Consider the following 10,438-nt stretch of genomic DNA (forward strand, 5'->3'; position numbering starts at 1 on the left):
ACAGGCTGTAAAGCTTGCTGAAGGTTGTTCAGCGTATTGGAGAGAGAGTGTGACAAAGATACAGTAGAAAAATTTGGATTTCCATCTGATTTTTAATTCCACACTTTAAAACAAGCGAATGTACAGTGATAAGATAATACAGGAAATGATGAAATCAAACACACCACTGAATGAACTGACTGACAAACTAATAAATATTAAGAAATGAGTGTATAAAACAACGATAACACCAGCTGGGACTAATTCTTTGGGTGTTTGATGGTGGCGTACACCACAGAGGTTCCAGCATCTAATGTTATCTGTCTCCTGGGCTGGGAGTCGTCCTCACTGGTGTGTTGGTCTCTGTCAGCGGATGAGCTGCAGATGTTCTTGTGCTGATTGATTATCGGCGCAGAGAAACTGTCCTGCAGAGAGGAGCTAATTGAGTTGCTGAACACTGGATTAGTCCTCCGAGTCTGGGTTGTGACTGGTTGACCAACCGATCCGTGGGCATCTCGTCCTCTGCGACTGGTTACTGTTGCGTATATGATGTCAGATGAACCGGTGGTGACTGGGACTAATACACAATGAGCATTAGATCTCACAAATCTGAACCATAATTAATGACATGATGCAAACTGAAAGATTGAGCAGAATCATTTAACTCCAACTCCCCTGATTTGCAGTCAGAGACTCACTGGCTAAATAATAATGTTGCAGAGACATAAATATTAAATTGAGATCACTTACCTCTCGCTGTATCACGTCTGTGGCTTCTCAGTCTTAAATATAAAACCAGCAGCAGAGCCAGCAGCAGAGCAGCAGCAGCCATAACCAAGTACAGCCACTTTCCTGCCGGTGGTGCTAACAGAAGGAAATATCACGTTAAATACATCTAATACTCAAAGATATACTACAGATTAAAAAATGTAAAAATTAAGAATGGAGTTTACAATCATATATCTCTAGGCTGTTCAGTTTTACTTGACAGAAATGTTTATTTCAAAGTAAAAAAAAAAAATCCAAGTCTGCTCTTTTATGCCTTCATATATACTACACTATATATAAATTTGTACAACACATTAAGTATTGAAATTAAGTATTAAATATCTAAATAACAGACTACGTGACTAATTCAGCATTCATTTTCCTGTTGTAAAACCCCTGAAAGGGAAACAGCTGACTGTGTATCTAGGCTCTGCACAAAGATGGAACCAAATGATGATTTAAAGCCTACATTAACTGATTTTTGGCCAGTTGGGGGGCAGAGGAAATAGGCTCTAAACACAATATTGACATTTCAACCAACAGCAAACTTATCTGGCTCTTCAGCTGCTAAATGCTCCAGTACTGTACTGTATGTTCAGCAGAACATTCAGCATCTACCAGCTGTTTTCAAAAATAACACAATGAGAGCGGTGAGAGTGAACCAAAACAGTAAAGTTGTGGACCATAAAACAAAAACGATGAGCTGAAAGACGTTAATCCAGAACAGAGAGTCGAGTGATGATTCTGTATCATTAAGTTACAAGCGACAACTTTCACATAAAAGATTCTGATCCATTGTTGATATATAAATATTGATTACAGCCACTTGAAATACACCAAAACTTTAGACTCTTGTGAATCTAAATGAAAAACTCTCCTGGTTTTCTCTGCCTTTTATTTATTCCCTCAACTGCACTGAAATCTTGTCTATTATTTTTTGTGTATATTTTAATATGAGTTTATTCTATTTTATTCTTCTTTAATTGATTTCACTTTCCTTTTTGTTATGTTTTTAAATGTTGTTTCAATGTATTTTTCTGCCTTCATGTAAAGTATTTTTACTGCCTCTGTGTTTAAAAGCTGCTATGTAAAACTTGTTTTGTCTATTATAAAGACTGAACACCAGATGGCTTCATTAGCAAGACTTTTTCACAGAAAATTGTTACACCTCTTTTTGAAGTGCCAAGCTCCCCATGATCTGAATAAACTGCTGTGTGTGTGATGTGTTACCTGTGTTGACATCTTCAAATGTTGTGAACCCCACTGTTGTCACGCTGGCATCCACTGTCACTGAGAAAAAGAAGAAACATCCACCAGATAAATGCCTGTGCTTATGGAGATGTATTTGATATATATGAATGTGTCTCTGTTTAATAAGTAAATGTGTTCCTGAACATAATGGGTAGAATAAATAGTTTATATAACCTGTTGTTCTTGCTGATTGTTGCTGAGTCATGGTGATGGCTTCCACTGTAGTCTGAATAGGAGGATTTAGGGGGACCGGCTGAGGTTTGACAGGTGCAGGAGCTGTCAGAGAAAGGAAGAAGAATGAATACAGCAAAAAGTAAAGATAGAAAGATAGAAAGAGAATAGTTGATTTGAACATACCTTTGTGGACTTTGAGGTCAATTTCTATTATTGGATCAAACATATATGCATTTATTTCACACCAATAGGTCCCAGTATCTTTCAGGTCCAGGTTATAGATGGTCACATGCAGGATTCTTTTCTCCGTGTCATCACAGAGATCATACTTCCTCTTTTCTGTCCTCTGTTTGCACATTTTATCAGTGGTTTTAATGATAGTTTCCCTATAAGCATAGTCGCCCTTACGGAAATATTTAGGATATGTTTCATATCCTGAGTCATACGGGCAGTTGATGTGAACCAGTCCTCCCTCCTGGCCTGAATATACCTGAATCTCTCGGTGATAGCATCTGGTTACTTCAAAAGAAAAATAAACAGATTTTAGTATTTTTGTAATCAAAAATGTCAAATGTGCAGGGAGCTTTAGCTTTGTCTGTTTTATAAAGAGAACGTCATCCTTTAACAGGATGTCTTCAAAGGAGTTGACATTCAATAATAAATTTGATTTAAAGTGTCGAAAAAAAGGCAAATGTTCTTAACTGTGTACCAAAGAATATCAACACTGTAAGAGATGATTTTAGAGGCTTGAATGTGTGTTGAGTTCGGCACTTACCAGAGAGCAACCAGATGCTGAGAAGAAGCATTTTCCTCATTATGACCTTTAGTTAAATTCCCACTTTTTTATATTAATCAGCGTCTAATAGTTTCTCTGCACTTCACAAACTGTCAGTCCACTTAACTAGCTTGAAATCCAATGAAAAGCATTCGTCCTTTTCAAGAAATGTTACTGAAACTGCACAGTGAACCAGGAAGTCATGGGGATAATAATGAAGCGTGGGAGGTTCAGTTAGAGCTGTGTGATGCCTTTCAACTGGCCTCTTCCTTTGCTTCACATCACTTTTTCAGTTTATCATTTATGTGTGAGTGTGTGTGTGTGTGTGTCTGTGTGTGTGTGTGTGTGCATGTGTGTGTGTGTGTGTGTGTGTGTGTGTGTGTGTGTGTGTGTGTGAGGGGTATTGTGGTAGGTGTGAACATCGCTTTTTCAGTGTCTTTCCACTTCTTCACCATAGTTAACCACACGCACACCTCAGTCTCACAGAAAACACAAAACAATACACTGAGAAGAAAATGTGTACATTGAATTTAATCTTATTTTATTAGGGTGAAATCTACGTACTGGACATGATGAAAATGCATCATTTGTATCTTTTCCATAATATCTGTCCCATATTAAGTTAAATGATAAATTAATAATTAATAATTAATACAATAACTAATTCACAACAACCTGTGAATTTACTGTCTTTATAAATGTAAGTGATTATGTGCTGAGCATAACACAGAAAGTTAAAGGAGAGGAAGATACTGTGCCAAACATTGAAGACCATCAGCACTGAGCTCAGACATTGCAGTAGACTGTTGATTGGTGTGTGATGGTGGAGTATGTGACTGTTGCAGAGTGAGGTGTGACAGTGCTGCAGTCTGTGTCCTTGTTGAAGCTGACAGTGGAGTAGAAGAGACTGTCCGGTTGGATCTGAGACTCTGATGAAACTGAGACATTGGAGTAAATATTGTCTTTGTGATCTCTGCTGGTATCTTGATGCTGAGCAGCTGACGAAGTGAAGATGCTGCTGGTCCTGCCATCTGTTTCTTGATCCTCATTGGCTGTTGAAGAGGAAGTGTTGATGTCTGTGTGTGCATCTTGTAGCGGAATGGATGGTGTTGCATAAACTGTGTCTGGGTACTTTCCTGTATGAAGAGTGGTAACACACTGACAAACTTTGAATCCCTGCAAAATGAAAACTACATTTTTTTACTTTGACCTTTAAAAAAACAAAGAATTCTGAAAGAACAAGGTTGAGAATTTTCTATATTTTTCTTCTTGTCAGCTAATCTCATGTGAAGAACCAACAATGAACTTATCCTACTTAGAAGTATTGTGTGTGTGTATCCAAACACCTGATATATCGTATTCCTGTGTGGCGTAGATCTTTGTTGTTGTCCAAAAACTATTAAAAACATGTCAGTGAGCCACATCACTGCACTGACGTTTTTTGAGAAACTGACAATGTGATACAAAGTCAACAGGTTGTGGCACAACAAGCTGGCAAAGCTCTCTAATAGAACCACGTTCTTGCACATGAGCAGTGCGTCTGCCGTACAAGGAACTTCTCTCCTGAGAGTTACAATCTTAATCGCTGTTATTAGTCTTTGGAGCCATTTCTAAACAAACTAGACCGTGACTCGGTGTGACTCACTGATGTGTTTTTAATAGTTTTTGGACAACAATTGAGGTCTATGATACAGAGGAATACAATATATCATACTTTGTAAGTAGATCAATTAATTGTTGGTTTGGCTCTCACATGAGATTTGTTGACAATAAGAAAAATAAAGAAGAAAGATCACCAGCTTCCTTTAATGGTGGCACAATGCTTCATTAAAAACAGTGAATGATAATTAATAAAATAATAAATTGTTGCCCATTTTTCCATCACTGATATGTTATTGAATTGCATTATATTCTGCCCTAACATTTTGTTTTGACACTCTAAAAAATGACAGAAGATATTATAAGTCATTAATTAGACCAGTTGTAAGACTTTTCATATATCTCTAGGCTGTTCAGTTTTACTTGACAGAAATGTTTATTTCAAAGTAAAAAAAGTCTGCTCTTTTATGCCTCCATATATACTACAGTCTATAAACTTGTAAATGTAAAACTCTCCTGGTTTTCTCTGCCTTTTATTTATTCCCTCAGCTGCACTGAAATCTTGTCTATTATTTTTTGTGTATATTTTAATATTAGTTTATTCTATTTTATTCTTCTTTAATTGATTTCACTTTCCTTTTTGTTATGTTTTTAAATGTTGTTTCAATGCATTTTTCTGCCTTCATGTAAAGTATTTTTACTGCCTCTGTGTTTAAAAGCTGCTATGTAAAACATGTTTTGTCTATTATAAAGACTGAACACCAGATGGCCTCATTAGCAAGACTTTTTCACTGAAAATTGTTACACCTCTTTTTGAAGTGCCAAGCTCCCCATGATCTGAATAAACTGCTGTGTGTGTGATGTGTTACCTATGTGTACATCTTCAGATGGTGCTGACCACACTGCTGTTCAGCTGGCATTCACTGTCACTGAGAAGAAGAAGACACAGTCACAGGATTAATGCTTATGGAGAGGTATTTGGTATATATATGAATGTGTCTCTGTTAACTGCAGTAAGTAAATGTGTTCCTGAACATAATGGATTTACATACAACTTAAATAACCTGTGGTTCCCAGGTCCCAGTATCTCTCAGGCCCAGGTTATAGATGGTCATATGCAGGATTCTTTTCTCCGTGTCATCACAGAGATCATACTTCCTCTTTTGTGTCCTCTGTTTGCACATTTTATCAGTGGTTTTAATGAGAATTTCCCCTCCAGCATAGATGCCCTTACAGAAATACTTAGTCATATGAGGAGGAGATGTGGTGGTATCTGGTTATTTCAAAAGAAAAATAAACACAACAGATTATTTTGTAATGGTCAAATGTCATCCTTAAAGGGGACCTATTATGCTCATTTCCAGCTCAATATTTTTATTCTAGGACTTCACTAGAGTAGCTTTGTATGATTCACAGTTTTAAAAAAAACCTTATTTATGTTATACTGGCTCTTTATGCAGCCCCTCAGTCCAGCCTCTTTCTGACACAGGCTGCTTTAGCTGTTGTCTCTTTAAGGCCCCCCTCCTGATGAGCCCACTCTGTTCTGATTGGTTAGCTTCTGGAAGCTGTGTCACGGCCGTCTCCAGAAGCTACGTAAACAAACTATAGTAGCAGGATTTCACTTCTTTACTCCAAATATCAACTTCAAATCCAAGTGGGCAGCATGAACATCCGCAGCAGCAATCAAAGATTAGAGCAAGACGTCTCTGTTTGGTAAATATTACCTGCTTTTTGTGTGACATAATGGTGTAAGTTACGTGTGGGAAAGGCGCTAAAATGCCGACTGATGTGGAAAACGTCTGCTGTCAGGAAATAACAAAGGTAACATAGCTATTAAAATGTTATACAGCTGTCGCCAAACGACTGCATAGTATCTTCCTGCACCGTGCGTGCTGTGCCTGGAGCAGATAAAGAAATCAGACACCAGTTGATGTCAGCTCGTCTCGAAAGCAGAAAAAACTGTTGGAAACCGAGTGTTCAGAACTGTCTGAAGCCGGAGCCCTCTGCTCACAGGGATTATATCTACATATGTTTACCTCATTATTTGAAACTTTGGCCACATTTAATATGAACATTTGACATTGTGACATTATTTATATGACAAATAATTAGAAGCATAATAGATCCCCTTTAAACAGGAGGATACATGAAGATACATGACATGAAACTGTATTTTTTTGAAAAAGAAAATTATGCCAAAAATATCAAAGTGAATGTGTTTTGCTTTGTTTCAAAGGGATTGACATGCAATTATTGATTTAATGTAAAGTGGCTTGAAAAAAGCAAATATTCCCACCTGTATAAATAAGAATATCACTGTACACTGTACTTACCAGAGAACAGCCAGATGCTGAGAGGAATCATTTTCCTCCTTTTTGTTAAATTCTCACTTTTTATTTTAATGAGTGTCTACTAGTTTCTCTGCACTTCAAAATCATTCAGCCTTTTCAAGATATGTTAGTGAAACTGCACAGTGAACCAGGAAGTTGTGGGTTTAATCATGAAGCGAGGGTAAGTTGAATTATAGATGTAAGTGTGAAGCTTGTGCACTAGCCTCTTCCTTTGCTTCATATCACTTTTTAAGTTTCTTTATGTGTGTGTGTGTGTGTGTTTTTGGGAGGGGGCCACATCACCTTTTCAGTGTCTTTCTGACTCATTAATTAGACCAGTTGTAAGACTTTTTAAACAGGCTGTAAAGCTTGATGAAGGTTGTTCCGCGTATTGGAGAGAGAGTGTGGCAAAGATACAGTAGAAAAATTTGGATTTACATCTGATTTTTAATTCCGCACTTTAAAACAAGCGAATGTACAGTGATAAGATAATACAGGAAATGATGAAATCAAACACACCACTGAATGAACTGACTGACAAACTAATAAATATTAAGAAATGAATGTATAAAACAACAATAACACCAGCTGGGACTAATTCTTTGGGTGTTTGATGATGGTGTACACCACAGAGGTTAGCACAGAGGCAGCTAATGTTATCTGTCTCCTGGGCTGGGAGTCGTCCTCACTGGTGTGTTGGTCTCTGTCAGCGGATGAGCTGCAGATGTTCTTGTGCTGATTGATTATCGATGCAGAGAAACTGTCCTGCAGAGAGGAGCTAATTGAGTTGCTGAACACTGGATCAGTCCTCCGAGTCTGGATTGTGACTGGTTGACCAATCGATCTGTGGGCATCTCGTCTTCTGTAACAGGTTACTGTTGTGTATATGGTGTCAGATGAACCGGTGGTGACTGGGACTAATACACAATGAGCATTAGACCTCACAAATCTGAACCATAATTAATGACATGATGCAAACTGAAAGATTGAGCAGAATTATTGAACTCCAACTCCCCTGATTTGCAGTCAGAGACTCACTGGCTAAATAATAATGTTGCAGAGACATAAATATTAAATTGAGATCACTTACCTCTCACTGTATCACGTCTGTGGCCTCTCAGTCTTAAATATAAAACCAGCAGCAGAACCAGCAGCAGAGCAGCAGCAGCCATAACCAAGTACAGCCACTTTCCTGCCGGTGGTGCTAACAGAAGGAAATATCATGTTAAATACATCTAATACTCAAAGATATAGTACAGATTAAAAAATGTAAAAATTAAGAATGGAGTTTACAATCATATATCTCTAGGCTGTTCAGTTTTACTTGACAGAAATGTTTATTTCAAAGTAAAAAAAAAAAAATCCAAGTCTACTCTTTTATGCCTCCATATATACTACACTATATATAAATTTGTACAACACATTAAGTATTGAAATTAAGTATTAAATATCTAAATAACAAACTAGGTGACATCCTAATTCAGCATTCATTTTCCTGTTGTAAAACCCCTGAGAGGGAAACAGCTGACTGTGTATCTAGGCTCTGCACAAAGATGGAACCAAATGATGATTTAAAGCCTACATTAACTGATTTTTGGCCAGTTGGGGGGCAGAGGAAATAGGCTCTAAACACAATATTGACATTTCAACCAACACCAAACTTATCTGGCTCTTCAGCTGCTAAATGCTCCAGTACTGTACTGTATGTTCAGCAGAACATTCAGCATCTACCTGCTGTTTTCAAAAATAACACAATGAGATCGGTGAGAGTGAACCAAAACAGTAAAGTTGTGGACCATAAAACAAAACCAATGAGCTGAAAGACGTTAATCCAGAACAGAGAGTCGAGTGATGATTCTGTGTCATTAAGTTACAAGCGACAACTTTCACATACAAGATTCTGATCCATTGTTGATATATAAATATTGATTACAGCCACTTGAAATACACCAAAACTTTAGACTCTTGTGAATCTAAATGAAAAACTCTCCTGGTTTTCTCTGCCTTTTATTTATTCCCTCAACTGAAATTATTTTTTGTGTATATTTTAATATTAGTTTATTCTATTTTATTCTTCTTTAATTGATTTCACTTTCCTTTTTGTTATGTTTTTAAATGTTGTTTCAATGCATTTTTCTGCCTTCATGTAAAGTATTTTTACTGCCTCTGTGTTTAAAAGCTGCTATGTAAAACTTGTTTTGTCTATTATAAAGACTGAACACCTGATGGCTTCATTAGCAAGACTTTTTCACAGAAAATTGTTACACCTCTTTTTGAAGTGCCAAGCTCCCCATGATCTGAATAAACTGCTGTGTGTGATGTGTTACCTGTGTTTACATCTTCAGATGTTGTGAACCCCACTGTTGTCACGCTGGCATCCACTGTCACTGAGAAAAAGAAGAAACATCCACCAGATAAATGCCTGTGCTTATGGAGATGTATTTGATATATATGAATGTGTCTCTGTTTAATAAGTAAATATGTTCCTGAACATAATGGGTAGAATAAATAGTTTATATAACCTGTTGTTCTTGCTGATTGTTGCTGAGTCATGGTGATGGCTTCCACTGTAGTCTGAATAGGAGGATTTAGGGGGACCGGCTGAGGTTTGACAGGTGCATTAGCTGTCAGAGAAAGGAAGAAGAATGAATACAGCAAAAAGTAAAGATAGAAAGATAGAAAGAGTTGATTTGAACATACCTTTGTGGACTTTGAGGTCAACTTCTATCATTGGATCATACATATATGCATCTATTTCACACCAATAGGTCCCAGTATCTCTCAGGTCCAGGTTATAGATGGTCACATGCAGGATTCTTTTCTCCGTGTCATCACAGAGATCATACTTCCTCTTTTCTGTCCTCTGTTTGCACATTTTATCAGTGGTTTCAATGACAGTTTCCCTTTGACCATAGGTGCCCTTAAGGAAATATTTAGGATAACTTTCATATCCTGAGTCATACGGGCAGTCGATGTGAATCAGTCCTCCCTCCTGGCCTGAATATACCAGAATCTCTTGGTGATAGCATCTGGTTACTTCAAAAGAAAAATAAACAGATTTTAGTATTTTTGTAATCAAAAATGTCAAATGTGCAGGGAGCTTTAGCTTTGGCTGTTTTATAAAGAGAACGTCATCCTTTAACAGGATGTCTTCAAAGGAGTTGACATTCAATAATAAATTTGATTTAAAGTGTCGAAAAAAAGGCAAATGTTCTTAACTGTGTACCAAAGAATATCAACACTGTACAGGGATGATTTTAGAGGCTTGAATGTGTGTTGAGTTCGGCACTTACCAGAGAGCAACCAGATGCTGAGAAGAAGCATTTTCCTCATTATGACCTTTAGTTAAATTCCCACTTTTTTATATTAATCAGCGTCTAATAGTTTCTCTGCACTTCACAAACTCTCAGTCCACTTAACTAGCTTGAAATCCAAAGAAAGGCATTCGTCCTTTTCAAGAAATGTTACTGAAACTGCACAGTGAACCAGGAAGTCATGGGGATAATAATGAGGCGTGAGAAGTACAGTTAGAGCTGTGTGATGCCTTTCAACTGGCCTCTTC

At 37.3% G+C, this 10,438-nt stretch overlaps 2 protein-coding genes across 3 annotated transcripts; both read right to left on the bottom strand.

Moving 5' to 3' along the window:
- On the bottom strand, window positions 1–3,298 carry LOC137180534 (CMRF35-like molecule 5). 2 transcript variants are annotated; one of them, XM_067585926.1, is made up of 7 exons: window positions 2,948–3,298; window positions 2,356–2,691; window positions 2,173–2,274; window positions 1,978–2,037; window positions 730–843; window positions 480–556; window positions 1–404 (listed from the first exon to the last, which is right to left on the bottom strand). In XM_067585926.1, the coding sequence occupies exons 1-7, from the start codon at window positions 2,985–2,987 to the stop codon at window positions 240–242; spliced, it is 894 nt and encodes a 297-aa protein (XP_067442027.1). In that variant the 5' UTR covers window positions 2,988–3,298; the 3' UTR covers window positions 1–239. The 2 variants fall into 2 exon arrangements, with proteins under 2 accessions (XP_067442027.1, XP_067442026.1); XM_067585925.1 differs by having other exon boundaries at window positions 7–556.
- A 3,979-nt stretch (window positions 3,299–7,277) lies between these two features.
- On the bottom strand, window positions 7,278–10,438 carry LOC137180535 (CMRF35-like molecule 3). The gene is made up of 6 exons (XM_067585927.1): window positions 10,170–10,438; window positions 9,577–9,912; window positions 9,399–9,500; window positions 9,204–9,263; window positions 7,967–8,080; window positions 7,278–7,793 (listed from the first exon to the last, which is right to left on the bottom strand). The coding sequence occupies exons 1-6, from the start codon at window positions 10,207–10,209 to the stop codon at window positions 7,471–7,473; spliced, it is 975 nt and encodes a 324-aa protein (XP_067442028.1). The 5' UTR covers window positions 10,210–10,438; the 3' UTR covers window positions 7,278–7,470.

Source organism: Thunnus thynnus, chromosome 3 (assembly GCF_963924715.1).
Source record: "Thunnus thynnus chromosome 3, fThuThy2.1, whole genome shotgun sequence".
NCBI classification, from domain to species: Eukaryota; Metazoa; Chordata; class Actinopteri; order Scombriformes; family Scombridae; genus Thunnus; species Thunnus thynnus.